The sequence below is a fragment of the Seriola dumerili genome, unplaced genomic scaffold (assembly GCF_002260705.1).
Source record: "Seriola dumerili isolate Sdu_G_001 unplaced genomic scaffold, Sdu_1.0 BDQW01000337.1, whole genome shotgun sequence".
Lineage (NCBI taxonomy): Eukaryota > Metazoa > Chordata > Actinopteri > Carangiformes > Carangidae > Seriola > Seriola dumerili.
The window spans coordinates 1,601,430-1,616,920 of NW_019174592.1; the positions used below are offsets into that span (position 1 = coordinate 1,601,430).

Below are 15,491 nucleotides of genomic sequence, written 5' to 3' on the forward strand. Positions count from 1 at the left end.
TCGTGGGCAGTTTGATTGTGTTTGGGTGCATCCCTGTGTGTGTGTGTATTTGCGAATGTGTCAGGGCTCCTTTTTCCAAGTTAATCCCTTAAGAAGAGGTGTGGTTCTCTCTCTCTCTCGCTCTCTCTCTCGCTCTGCATTCACTCTCCTCTCTCCGTCCCTCACTCTGAAACGCAATATCATCACATGCTCTCTCGCTCCTCTCCTCTCCTCCTCTCATCTTTTTCTTGTACTGTTGTTATTGCTGTGGCCACTAGTCTGAGGGAGTTCTTTCTCTCAGCTTGTCATCTCTGCATCTCCTCTCATCTGCTGTCGCGTCCTGTGTGAGATGAGTTCTTGTGGCGAGATGGGGGAGGCCATCGAACTCAGGTGAGTCAAACACAGAGTAGCAGGTGTGAACTTTGTGTTTGTGTGTGGCATCCAGCAAACATAAAAATATTCACTTTCAGGGTATTTCTGCATACACTTTTTTTTTCTTCTTTTACAGCGCTTTGTGTGTGTGATTGTGCACCTGGGTGTATTTTTGTTTCAAACTGGGTCGACTGTTACCGTAGCAATCAGCCCCTTGGGCTGTTTTTGTCTTCTTCTGTCCATCAAGTTGACCCTGTTTCAACAAGGCAGACATGTGCGAGCTCTATGGAGGTCAACAGAAGATCTGTAGTTTTCATGGTAGTGATAACTATGTGTTTTTTTGCTGTTGTTGTTACGTTATTGGCTATGGTGATATTTTCAGTCACTGCCAAACTGATAATAGGTCTAGTCTAGCCTGTGTGCACAGGGCTCATAGCGGCTAATAGCCTTAGCAGATGCATTAGCCCCCATGCCCATATGGAAGAGATTAAACCTGCTAAATTGATACAAACGCCCAACATTTTTTTTCTTGCATAGTGTGAGTGCCTGCACATGTTTTTGTGTGCACATATCAGGGTGTTCATATGTGCATTCGTGAACACCTGCGATGCAGTCTTTTGAAAAGAAGTACGTCTCCAAGCCTTGTCAGGCTGAAGGGACGGACCGCTTTGCTTAAATTCCCTCCCGACTTAAACTCTTCCTCTCTCTCTCTCTCTCTCTTTCTGACTGTCTTTATCTCTGCCCTCATGATTAGGTAATTGAGAAGGACAGCTCTCATGTGTTTTGGAAAATAGAAAAAAAGATCAAAGTGAAGAGACAACAGAGACCTGTGTAATAAGTGAAATGAGCACAAATGAAGAAAAGCGAGACGGAGACTCAACAGGAAGCAGAAGATGAGAGGAGTGGTGTGAAATTGAAAGTTGAGTTTCAAAAGGGAAGCGTGAAAAATGGGATGAGGGACAGAGTGTGTATAAAGTATGAGCAAAAAGTCATGGTAATGTCGATTCATCATGGAGAAAATATGAATTTCCTCCCTTTTTCAGCAGAAGAAGCAGGAGATAAAAATAGACTGAAGATTTTAACACGTTCTAAATGAGAAGAGAAGGAGTTTGAAAGGTGAGGAAAGAGGAGATGTGAAAAATGTCAATGTTTCACCAATGCAGGAGTTTTCAGTCCACACAGAACCTCTTAAAAACCAAGAGACCAAGGTTTAATTCAGCTTCTTTTGACTGTGAGAGATCAGCGCTTATGACTGCTGGGTCACTTCTTCTCTTACGTAAAATCTGCAAGCTCAAGGGTGGGGTTGACAAGACATTGAGAAATTACAGCGGCAACAATAGCTCCTTCAGCTCGGGAACATTTGAGTGAAGTCACATTGTATTTAAAGTCATGCAAAGTTTTTGTCTTTGAGTTCCCGAAAAGTTAACTCGTTGTGTTCCACATTTGTTTTGATTATGCCTGTAAATAATTGATGAATATAGAACAATGCTGGAATATACCCAGGTTATTCTACGTCTATTTTTCTGGTTTGTGAGTTTCATGTCTGTCCCTAGAGATGAAAGTGTGCCGCACACTTTGCTGTCATATCAGTAATGTAGTACAGATGATAAGCTGGCCTGTGGCACTGGTCTAGACTGATAGGTGGGACTACAAAGTGGGAACATAGCACGACCAATATGATACTGGAGCATATCGACTAGACTGCTCCACTTCACGCCTGGCTGCATTGTGTTTAGATTAGCTTCCCCACACACACACACACACACACTCACACTTTTCCTGTCACAGTTACAGACACACACTGGCATGCAGGCATGGACATGCATTGATACAGATGCAATATACTCATGAATGCACACACACACAATCACAAACACACATAGAGCTAGCGCGGTCTGTACCCTCTTTGCCTGCTGTTCCAAGGGCAGAGGGGGATTTGGATATTGTTGTGTTAATCTTTTGTGTCTTGGAACCCATTCAGACACACACACACACACACACACACACACACTAGCACATATACACACACAGGTAGGAACACATTCAAGACCTTTGTGCACAAATGCAACCATGCATCGCAACGTATACACTGCAGGACACAAACACCTTCGCTTACAAAAAGAGAGACGAAGAAAGTGACCCTGCATAAACACAGACACACACACACACACACACACACACACACACACACACACACACACACACACACGCACACACACCACACACACACAATCTTCTCCCGGCTTAACTTGGGTGGGTGGGAATTGAAACAGCAGCAGGAGGGGCAGTGACACAGCATCATGATAAGCCTGGAGGAAGAGGCAAATAGGTGTGGGAGCTGTGTGTGTGTGCGTGCGTGTGTGTGTGTGTGTCTTCTGGTGTTGAGTTGACAGTGCATGTGTGTGAATGTGTGTGTGAGTCCACCAGCACACATGCGCCTCCCAGGCTTCACACACTCTCTCTCTCTCTCTCTCTCTTTCTTTCTCTATCTCTCTGCAAAGCTAACACGATGTAAATTACAGTTTCCCAGCTACATCCCATTTGCAGAAAAGACTGGGAAGCAGATAATTTTAATTGCAGGATGTTTTCCCAGCTCTGGCAGACTGACCCTCTCATTCAGCCGCCAGACCAACGGCATCGATTGTTCCTCTACATTTTTTCCTCTACTCCTCCCCGCGTTTTATCATTGCTGTAAATTCAGTGGAAATGAATGCTTGTATTCAGTTTAGCCAATCTCACGGTTATTTGGTGTTAGTACAGCATGAATTGCATCTACTGTGTGGAAACATATGCATGTTTTTTTATGTCTGCTAGTATGTTTGAGTGCGATAATGTGTGTGTATAAGTGCCGGTAAATCTCATTCGGCTGTAGTCAAACCGTGACGGAACTGACTCTGGAAACCTGTGCTGCTTCCTCGATCTATCCATCTCCATAGTGATGACATTTAATTTCATTCCAAGTACCTTCCTTAGAGTTTAAACTGTGCAAGTTATCTCGTCCTAAGCTTTAGTATTTGACTGCAAAGTGTCAACATTATCTTTTATGTCTCTTTCTGTCTTAGTTTGCTTTACATTATATTTTAATTTGCTTAAGAATGGACTTAAATTGTCTGGTAAAAGAGAAAAAAAAGTTCTGATACAGGATGGTCAAACTAATTTCAAGCCTTTGACACATTCATCATCATTCCAACTGGTGATTAAAAAAAACACTGTCGATTGCTGAGAAGCAGCTACATCACTAAAAATCTAACATGACAAGAAACATAAGCAGATGATGATCAGGCAGCTTTTGAGCAAACCCCAGGTTATCCAGGTAAGCTGGATTTATGCTTGGTGTGCAAGGGGCTGTAGAAACCTACAGTGTCAGATTTAATTTGTAGTTCCCTCTGAAAAATCTCTACCAGCATCAGAAACGTGTAGTAGAAAACACAGGCAGCCAATGCTGTCCAGTCACAGTTCTTCATACGCTCCTCATGTTGTAACTCCATGGCTGCCATAGCCCTGAGGAGCACGACAGCTGCAGCGCAGGTACACAGCCTACACACATAGCCGCTGTAGCTGAAGTATAACCTTCTAATGCAGAAGTATAAATGAAGCGTATAAATGATTTTGAAGTTTGATGAAACCTTAAAAAGGAGCTATATGTAAGTTTTGCTATTGCTACATAGCCAGTGTTAGCATTAACCGCTGTTCACTCACTGTGTCTCTATCACCTCTTTTCTTCTACTGAAGATAGCACGCTCACCAGCTAGCAACGGCCCGTCTCATCACTTTCCGAGAGCGTCTCACCATTGACATAGCGCTGCTCAGAGGACATATCATAACCTCTTGTCTTGTAAACGCAACGGTGACCGAAGCGCTTGTCAGGTGACTATCACCACCACCTGGTCCCGGCAAGGAACCACATTTGGCAGCAGAGAAAACTTGCAAAAAGCCCCTTTAAGTATCTTTAAACTGCTAAAATGAAAAACTGTTAAAAGAGACAAAGTTTTAAGCCTTGAACACTTATCACAAAGAAAATGGTTGTGTGACTTTGATCTAGTATTCATCACTCCCTCAGATATGAACCACATTAAGAGGAACGAATAATTCACTCATCAGCGGTTGTGGCATAATAACTCCAAATCCATGCACTCAAGTGAGTGTTTAAAAATAAAAATCCTCTAATGCATACGGGCTAGAACGTCGTATAAATGCAGCAATGCATCTTTAAAAAATGTTTTTTTGATGATGACATTCCTTCCCCTCCAAGAGCATTAGTGCAGTGCTCAAGTTTTTGTACATGTTTTTGAACATACTGTATCCTGCATCTGGTGCTCATGCAGTATTAAATTCTATCTCCTCTGTCTGTGAACGTGAGTCACTTAGTTGCTGCAGACAAATTTTGATTTAAGAACAGAAGTGTTGGTGACAGAACTGATCCTGGATATGCAGGTTGAGTCACCACCCATCCATGTGATCATCGTCATGATGACATCTGTCTCACGCTGCATTCACCTTTGAATGTGATAACGCACTGAATTCCCAGATGCCTTGCAGCCTGAGTCACAGAGTTCAGTTCAGTCTCGTTATGCAAGATGACCACCACCAGGTTGCCCACACACACACACACACACACACACACACACTGACTAATTATATTAGAACGGCTTCTGTAATGCTTCACCCTGCCCAGAAACCCCCCCTGAAAGATCATATTGCATTAGCGGGTCAGAGGAAGGACAGGAACGTGTTTGTGGGTCTACCAGTCAATGTCAAGCTAATTGGCATCCGTTAAGCATGTTGACATTCTGACACACTGTGCGTGCGCACACACACACACACACACACACACACACACACACAAACACTCTCTCTTCTCTCCTCAAATTCATCTGACTTATTCTCCTTAGACACAGAGAAGCCATAGTTCATAGACTGCAGTGACAAATACAACATAATCAATTTGACCTACATGGTGGGCTGGACGGAGTAAATGTCAGTAAAATAAACTATTACTCATGGCTGTAAGTTGCCAAATGAAAACATTATCAGTCTGTTACAGGAAATGGTTCAGTACAGTTAGAATTAAATTCATAAAGGAAAAAAAATTCAGTTGCTCCTGTTAGTAGATGAAGAAATAATTGGAAAAAAGTACATTAATGTAAGTAGAATATAATTTTTATTATGGTTTATTTCAGCTCACAATGCACAATGCATTTCTGTGCATCCTCACCTCAGTTAAATACATTTCTATCACGTTAACAGCTTTCTTGCTGAATCAAATGTACCGTGAAATGACTTTGCGGTGTCATTTCCTAACATAAAAATCAAAATAAACGAAGTTTCATGGTACTGCTTTTTGCAGGTTATTGAATAATTTGTTGGCAATAAAGTTAGAGTGCGAGTGTATCTCTTCTACGTAGACATCCCTTGCTTTTTCTTTTAGAAGATATTAGATATTAACCCTACAGGAAACACCCTGGGGGAATCTAAATGCAAGGAAGTAGAACTTGTTCAATAAATAATGTATTTTACAGTATGGAAAACCATTGGAGGACATAGCACTGCACTGTATTATATGGTGTTATGAGTCGTATTGAACAGTACTACAGCATGACGAGCGCTGTATAAAAACCCCTATGGATTGTGGATTGGTCCTGAATTTCAATGATAGAGAGATATATGAACCCACTGACCCCTTTTATAGAGTGGACCTGGTTTATGGAGTACTGTGAAGTGTGTGTGTGTGTGTGTGTGTGTGTGTGTGTGTGTGTGAAGGAGAGAGAGGGTGAATCGAGACAATAGACACAGTGGGTGCCTGGCTGATGGTTAAACACGTGGTTCTGCTTCACCTGCCGCTGTCCATCTCTCACACACACACACACACTCCTAATCTTGACAGAAAGAGCCATTACTGATGCAGTATGGTTCGTTTTTATCTCCTCACAGAAAAGTAGTCTTCATAAGCCTCCTACACGTTGCACTGTATTCAGCGCTCCACCGATCTGTATGTGCTGTTGCTAGAGAGGCTTAGGTTTTTTTTTTTTTTTGCTCACTGTAGCTGCAGCACCCAAGGGCATTTATGTTTCACATGAGCTCAGATTAGACAGCATGAGTACAGACTGCATATTGCTGTTTGTTTGTTTAAGCTTTAATGTTCCCTCTGCTTCTGGGAATCACTTATTGATATTGTGATTGAATGATTTGTGCGATTGTGCTGTTTTCCAGTGATTATATTGGCGTGGAAATTTTCAGCTCAGCAGCTCTCTGACTTGGTAGTCTGGCTGTATGAAAGTTGTGTTTCAGAACACACACACACACACACACACACTCCTTGTATTTCCTATGATTGAAATAGGATGGAAAGTGTCAGCTGAAAACCAAAGCTATGTTTTTTTTTTCAATTGTCTTTTAGGGACAGGTCCAAAATCAGTTCATTTAAGAATAAGTACCAAGTCAAGTCTCGAATCCTGTAGGGCAGATCCCGGTCAAGTCTTGTGTTTTAGTCAAGTCAGGATAAAGGTGTTTCACATATCTGAATGCTAATATTCTAAAATTGCATTTGATAATTTTTTTTCATAGTTGAATAATTATTTAGCTAATAATAAATTATCATGTGCTGCATGGTAGGGTTTGTCTGTCTGCTGGCCAAAAACTTGAAACTAGCAGAAGCTACTGTAGCCTCATGCTGCTAGCCTGAATCAGAGACTGGGCTACAGGGGTCTGGAAAGCTCACTTCTTTCTAACTCCACACTTGCAGATTTTTCTTCTTTTTCAAACTTCAGTCTACAGCCGAAACCGACAGCGACTCAAGTAACATCACTTGAGGACATTTATCAGATTTTGCACAGCTTCCTCTGGAGCCACAGGAGGCTTTGCTCTCCAGGACCTGCAAACAGTTCCCCCCATTTTAAGTCCAAGTCTCAAGTCTATGGCTCAAACAATTGATATCAATCTTTTCACTTAACTGCCAATAAGAAAGCAAACAAACGTTTTCCAAAAAAATTTGAGGTGAGATTTCAGTGATGTAGCATCTTGATGACGGCCTCATACTGCATACTGAATTGTGCATTTGTGTTATTTTGTGTCTGAAAATCTGTGTATGGTAGCAATGGTTGATTTGTGTGCTTTAGTCTGTCTGTCTAATACAAACTCTGTAGAGCGCGCTCTGTGTCTCTCTCTGTCTGTCGCTCTCCCACATGCATTCATACACACTCCTGCACAGCCTCACAAACCACTGCAATGAATAAGGCCATCCTGTCCTGGGTCAGCCTTCAGTCTAAACAAAAGTGCCCTGGTTTATTGCCGCTACGTCAAGCTCCTTTATTTTTTAATCACGCACACACAAATACAGAGCACCTGTCGCTTTTTGTGTGTATGTGTGTGTGTGTGTGTTAGTGTGTGTGAGAGAGGAAGAGAGACACAGAGAGTTCTGATGACAGTAAGTGTCAGCATCCCTATCGAGGTCACTCAGTGTCAGTTAAAGTCTGCAGGGCCCAGAAACTGGGTCAGTTTTCAGTGTGTGTGTGTGTGTGTGTGTGTGTGTGGTGTTGTGTGTGTGTGTGTGTGTGTGTGGGTGTGTGTGTGTGCGTGCGTGTGTGTGTGTGTGTGTGTGTGTGTGTGTGTGTGTGTGTGTGTGTGTGTGTGTGTCAGTGTCAGCATAATGTACCTGTGTCTTATGTGTTTCTAAATTAATTCTATGAGCTTGACTGTATATTGACTAATATTAGCCCATAGATGAGTTACCTCTGAAGTGACATTTAATGCTGGTTGTAAAACCGTTTGTGTGTGTTTACTTGCATGCACATACTTTTGTATATTTTTTTTTTGTGGCTAAATGAGATGGAGGATTAAGAGTATTAAGCCCCTTGCTGATACCAACCGAACCAGGTAAATAAAAATCCCATTATAAAGTCTGAACTGTAGACCTTGTTATCAGATGCCTCAACACAGCCTGCAGTCCACCATTAAACTGTGTCAGCCACAGATTTATATCTAAAGGTGGACTTTAAATGCCCCCGGAAAAAAAACAATATCAGTTGAAGTGTTCGCGTTATTTTGAAAATTTTAACTTTTTTATCTTGCCGTCACACAGCCCTATCCTTTGGCACTACCGTACGAGTACGTACAACACACTGTGTTACGCCACAGATAAGCTGTTTGAGCCAGAAGAAGCTAAGCATAGGTGTGTTTGTGCGTAGGAATATGGTGGTTCAGCGGTTGAGAAAATGTACTTCCAGAGGAAAGGGCAGGATAAAGCGGTGAAAATATTCCAAATATAGTGTACACTTCAACAGATGTTGGCTAAAACAGGTTTTTGCAGATGGCCCCGTCCCCAGCAGTAGATCGCCTAGCTCCTGTGCCGTACTCCCGGCTGCTTCACTAAACTAAACCGGTCTCTATATAAATCATATCTTAAGTAATATGGCTTGTTTATGTGGGTATTCTCTATCCCGAAACACTGCAATTAACACTTTGTACTTTATTTAGCTGTAGTAATACTGAACTTTGAAGCTATAACTTTTGCTCTTAGTCACACTGAAAAGCTTCAGCAAAACACATCAGCCTGTCAGAGGTTCAGCCAATAAGACTCACGTTGAATTCAGCTGAACTGAGGGGCAAACAGAGGGAGGTACATTGTGTCCATATAAAGTGGTCGGGTCAGTGATGACTAAGCCAAAACAATCCCCTGCTGCAACACACACACACACAAACACACACACACACACACACACACAAACTTACTCATGCTCCACCTCTTGCTGTCCCCTCCTCGTCTCTCCGGAGCTTCACAGATATATGGCTTACCGTAATGCGAGGTGGCAATGACTCATTGTGTGTGTGTTTGCATTGCGTGTGTGTGTGTGTGTGTGTGTGTGTGAGTGTTGCAGCAGAGGATTGTCTAGACAAGTGTGTGTGTGTGTGTGTGTGGCAACATCAGCCCATTCTCTCCCACACTCCTCCTCTGTCTCCCTCCTCGTATGAGGTGTGTTTTGCGAGCATCTGGTTGAGAAGAAGTGTGAGGGAGGAGTGTGTCCTATTTTGCCAAAACCTCTGAGCCGCTGTTGAACACAGAACATCTGGATCAGGGAGGAACACTGTGTGAGTGTGTGTGAAAGGGAGGGAGAGTGCCAAACATATCAATCAGACTCACATCTGGCTCGCACAAACCGCAGCTGGACACACATGAGTTCATGCAGTCTTAACACAGATTATATGGAGTGAATACATAATGACATTTTAATTTTCTAACACTTTGAATACAAGCTAATAACCTAATATTAATGATATAGAACAAACACACTCACACACACACACATACATGTGCACACACACCAGTTTGTTAATGACAATTGCCCCAACCTAGTAACAGTTAAAACTTAACAAGCTGAAGCAAAATGTTCACATTTTTCCCCCACATTTTATTAGTCTCTACGCGTAGGCGAACTTTTCATGCTAAATTCACCCCTGTGAAACCCATTTCCTCACATTCACATCGGCGGAGCTGCAGACATTTAGCTTCGGGCCTGTTTTTGCATCCCTGGTCTCATCAGTTGGACGAGAGCAGAGAGATGTGGTGTATAAACACTAGTGAAGAGGAAGAATAGGGCTGGACCGGGGGAAGGAAGCGGCGATGAAGGGAGGTCACCTTGGGTGAACAGCGACATAACATCATATGATCGTAAGTCGTCTCTCCTGCCATCCCCTCTGCAACAATACATTCCAGATGGCTGCTAAGTCAAACACTGGCTGGGGAACAACTATGTGTTTTTTGGCACCGGGCCTCCTGTTTGTATAGTCTACGGTGAAGTGCTTATGCGTTTTTCGTGGGTTTATGACGAGAGATTTCATTTGTGCAGTTGATTTATAGATTTATTTTGATGTTTCGCATCCTCGCCTGCCGACCAGCCCATCGCCTTTTTCTCTTGTCTTTTTTCCTTCATGCAGATGGTTCTTGTTGTATGGGGTGAGGTCACAGCTATGCAAGGCCTTTGCATGTTGCATGCTGGGTAATGTCTCCACCCTAATGTGTCTCTACAGACTCCATCAAAGAGCATTTACTACCAGATTTCAGTTCATTTCCCACTGTGCTGCAAGAGTTGTTTTCACTTGTGTTTTCACTGCAGTCTGGTTTGGATCATATTTTTATGTCCTGTCGGCGTGATACATGTGGGTTTCATGTCGTCTGTGTAATTGTGCTTAGACACACTGTTGTGTGCACAAAAACTCAAAACGGCAAATAAGAGACACTGTTTTCACAGGTTTCCACCCACATTTTCTACACAAATGCATTCTCATAAAGAAAAGTCTTTGTTTTTTTACTAATTAATCCATGAAAGGAATAGTTAAACCTTTTTGAGAAACCAGTAAAATTAACTAAATCCATCTCCTCTAAACCAGCACCTCCAGAGATCTCTAATCATCATTGTATTTTGCTTGTGTTGTCGGTACAAAAACACTAAAGAAAAAGTAAATTTACCATTTTTACAAGGAGTAAAGCCACCAGACTACTTCTAACTTCCTGGAGTCTCCAGTAGCAACTGTTCAGCACTAAAAAATAGTATAGTGCATAATTCAACAAACAAGTCTCAGTATGACTGTAGGTGGATTGTTTTTTTTTTTGTTTTTTTTTTTGTTTTTAAAACCTTTGGACAGATCTCTTTTAGCTCTTCCTCCCTGTTTATGCTGAGCTAAGTGAACCAGCTGCTGGCTGTACCTTCATGTTTCACCTCACTCTCTGCAAGAAAGTATATCTCCCAAAATGTCAAACCTTTTATTATAAGATTCAGAGTTTATATTAAAAATTCCCATGTGTCATCTCACGTATTTTTCCTGTTGTTAGCTGATTAATTCATTACTCTGCTTAAACTGGCTTTTGCCCATCACCTGTTTTATCTCTCTAGTCTTTTCCCACTGAATCTGCTCTCACTTCATTTAAAACCTTTGGAAACTTTGATGTTGCCACTCGAGTTAAAATGGGAGTTGGACTCCGCAGCAAAGTTAATGACTTCATTAGCAAAACTGTTTAAGTTTAATATATGGTAGTAATTATAATAGGAACATTTAGCACAAATCCCCTTTTGTAAGATAAAGTTGCGGTGAATGTGTTTCATAAATGTTTTAACTTTGGTTACTTAGATAAAGTTGCTTTTCAGGTCTTTGGATCAATAGTTCAAAGTTGCATATATTAAAGCAAAGAGGAATATTTTTTATCCCTATAACATGACTAAATAAATACCTGTGTATCTGTGAAGTGCTGGGGTGTTTGGTTGACATTTCTTGAATAGCCAAAGTATTTACAACTATATAATTTTTTATTTTTTATTTTTCGGACACATTTCAGTGTGTGACCTCTCCTTTTTCTTTTCTCTTGCTTCTGGTTTTATCTGTATTATTACCAGTTTGTTGTCCCCCCACATCCACATTTCCAATTTATTACACGACTTTAAGAACGGGATCATTTGGTGGGTTGAGACATTAATTTTCTCACCTCGTTTCTTCATTCCTCCACTTCTTTCAGTGGTTTTTCTCTTGCATCTTTTCTGTGTCTTTCCCCTGTGGCCTGGTATTAGATGCCAGTCCTATTCGCTCACTCCTCCTCCTCACCCGCTGTCCCAAACCATATGAGGGCAGTTACAGAGCATCTTGTATTCCCTAACCGGCACCTCCATTCCCCCACCCTGTCCCCATAACGCCCCCCTCCACCACCTCGTTGGGTATTACGCACAAGCCTGCTTTCACCCCTATGCACACACACACACACACACACACACACACACACACACACACACACACGTTCATCACACCTGCCTCAGCAGTACTTGTGCCAGCCAGGTGCCAGTCATTTGGCGCTTTGCCCAGAAATGACTGGCAAAAGCCTCGACATGTGTGCAAATCTAGCTGCAGAGGGGCTTGGATATATTTGTGTGTGTGTGTGTGTGTGTATGTGTGTGTGTGTGTGTGTGTATGTGTGTGTGTGTGTGTGTGTATGTGTGTGTGTGTGTGTGTGTATGTGTGTGTGTGTGTGTGTGTATGTGTGTGTGTGTGTGTGTGCCTACTCTTGGCAGAGGACACATGCGTCACATGCCAGGAATGAGTAAGGCCACTCGAGCTGCTGCATTTGAATTCTCCGCGTTACACACACATCTGAGCGTGTGTGTGAGATGCACAAGAACGTCTAATTGCACACGCTTCCGGCACACCAGCCTTTGCCACCAATTACCAGCAACACAGCTGTGATTATGAGAAGTGATGAGGCTGTGTGTGTATATATATATTAGCATTTAAACACCGACCTGTGTGTAGAAGAGCAGAGAGAAGATTTCTTCTTCAGGATACAGTACGCTGTTGTACATACTGTGTGGAGATGACATGTCTTCAGTGTAATATTTGTGCGCTTTCGCGCCCGCCTAAAGCCAGGATGCTGAGTTATGGAGAAACCAGACGGTAAGAGAATAACACAAGTGTAGTCTTTAGTCAGATTAACCCAAGAGAAATGGAAGAATAAAAGCAGAGAGGGAAAATGTTACATAAATATTTCTTTGATCCCTCCACAGTTTTTATTTAATTTCTTAACAGTTTGCGCTGATGCTGTATTTAAAAGACTTTTGCACCGGCTCTGATGTGTGTCTGGTCCCTGGTGTGTCTAGTGGTTGGATTAAATATTGTGGATATAGGAACTGAAGCTCGCCGGTGCCTTTCTCATCAGATCAAAGTGCCTTAAATATAAAGAACATGACCAGAGAGAAAATCGCTGAGTTTGCACAGAGACTGAGGACGGAGGAAAACAGGAGAAAGAGGGGCCTTAAAGTCAGATTCAAAGTTTTTGAAGTATAGGTAATATGGAGCTGGGTGTGCAGTTAATTCAGTCTTGTTAAGCAGGGAGGAGGCACATGAGGAGAGATGTTTTTATTGTACTTCACATCTTCTGTTGAGGGTGGATGTGACTTTGGAGGAATGAAAACAGTGATTATCATTTTTAAGCAGGTCATGTTTTGATGGCGTCACGTTTCATTATGCTGGGAAATTAACATCGCTAAACAGGCCAGCGGGCTGAATGGTCTAATTAAGCAGCAGAGAGAGAGGACTGTGGGTATTCAGAGGACTGGAGTGTGTGTGTGTGTGTGTGTGTGTGTGTGTGTGTGTGTGTGTGTGTGTGTGTGTGTGTGTGCTGATCAGTATTCACTCAGCATTCCTGATGTTTCTTGGAGAGATGAAAGCAAGCTCTATGCTTTGTCTTCATTAATGTTCACGTTCTACCTGTGTGATTTGTGCACTCTGTGTCTGAATGGAGAATCAATGGAGCATCATGGCAGGAAGTGTTTATGACACTCACGCTCTGACTGCCTTGTTAGGGATGATTACTGCATAATGAGCTTGAGCTGATCAATGAAATCGATCCCGCTTTGCTCATAATCCTGCATGAAACACATGATGACAGTTACAGTTTCTGGACAAACCTCTCAAGTGTTGTAACTTCTGCACTTTATTAACTATTAATGAGTCTTACTGTTAAATTGAGAGTTATTTGATTGCGATGACGCATTTCAGTGAATTGAAGACCTCAAAATCAGCCTTTGAGAATTTAATGGAGAATTAAACCAGTGTCCTTGTTTGTGTCTGCAGTACCAGGGAGCACGTGACCCCGGAGATGAACAAGCTTCGTCAGAGCCTGAGGAGGAAGAAGCCCACCTACGTGCCAGAGGCCAGCAGGCCGCATCAGTGGCAGGCTGACGAGGAGGCTGTACGCAAGGGCAAATGTAACTTCCCGGTTCGGGTGAGTTTCAAAAACCCGGTCCGGTACTGATCCATTCAACATACTGTATAAAAAAAAAATATTTTGAGATAAACTCACAACATATTTCCAATATAACCATGATAAATTGTAGCATTCGGTCAATGAAAAGGTGTATGTAGAAATGAGTGTATGACATGTTGACTAGAGTTTGGGTGAGGAGTTGAACTGTGCTCTGTTTACCTCGACTAAACAAATCAGAGGGCAAATGAAAGTTTCCCGGTTTGGAAACTGGACCACGGCACATTCACCATAGCTCATGTCAGCTCCAGTATAAGGACGCTCACCAGCAACAGGTGCACTGGATCCTCATTTATTCAGCAGCTTATCCTTGAACATCACAGGAGCAGAGCAGAAGCAGCTTGTGTACAAGGCTGTTAAGATGCTCTATTTACAACTCATACATGTAGGTTTGTTGTACAGCATAAATGTAACATTCAAAAACTTTCTTTTATCTCTTTGGAGTCATTTTCTGGGATTAGTTTTACCTGTATGTTAATAGTGTTTGGTATATTGTGTTCTTCTTGAGGGAATACATAGTTAAGCATTTTGCACTTATTCCTGGTAGCCTTGTTGCCAGACAAGCTGTTTCCAATCTTTATGCTAAGCTACATTAACCAGTTGCTGACTGTAGCTTCATATTTAGTGCACAGACATTAGAGTGATATGAATCGTCAGAGAGCAAACACAAGTATTTTTTCAATACAGTTTCTTACAAAACACACACGAGAAAGCTGGTTTGATTTTGGAGTTTTTATGGGGCTGTGATAAAGATATTAGCATTTTAATGTCCATCTTGACATTAGCATACTGCACCTACAAACTCCGAATCAACATGGATTAGAAAAATTGATGGACTATATTAAAAATGCCAGAGTTTGGTGTGTTTTATTCATAATAGGGATAAACTGCAAGCAAGTTTATGGTTAACAAGAAAACAAGATTTTTTTTTTTTTTGGCAACATGGGAACCGAAGCTCATGCTGTTGATAGCCTCGTGCCAAATAAAAGAAAATATCTTGATATTATTAGGGCTGAAGATTATTAAATCCTCATAGGAACCATGTGGTATTTTGCCTTTGAGCAAAGCACAAACTCATATTTTAGCTCTCAGCTGAATGCCACACATGCAATAAATACAGAAGAGAGCATTATTAATGGCCCAATTTCCTGATAATAACCCTGGGTCTTGTCTAGTGTATGTCGCTGAAAGCCGAGGAGATTTGTTGACGGGATGGGGGGACAGTGGCAACAAGAGATGGAGGGCAGAGATGGAGGGATGACAACGAGGTGTAGTTATAGATTACGGAGACCACAGGAAATGACAGGGTGAGGGATGAGGGCACACAGGGGGGTGGGGGGGT

The 15,491-nt window shown here is 42.1% G+C and overlaps 1 protein-coding gene across 1 annotated transcript in view; it reads left to right on the forward strand.

The window, feature by feature from the left end:
- The first annotated feature begins 240 nt into the window (after positions 1-240).
- Positions 241-15,491, forward strand: part of LOC111232870 (numb-like protein) — a 31,593-nt gene continuing 16,342 nt past the window's right edge. The window contains exons 1-2 of the mRNA XM_022760546.1: positions 241-369; positions 13,960-14,110. Coding sequence (XP_022616267.1) covers positions 329-369; positions 13,960-14,110 — 192 coding nt within the window. The 5' untranslated portion in view covers positions 241-328. The remainder of the gene's footprint in view (positions 370-13,959; positions 14,111-15,491) is intronic.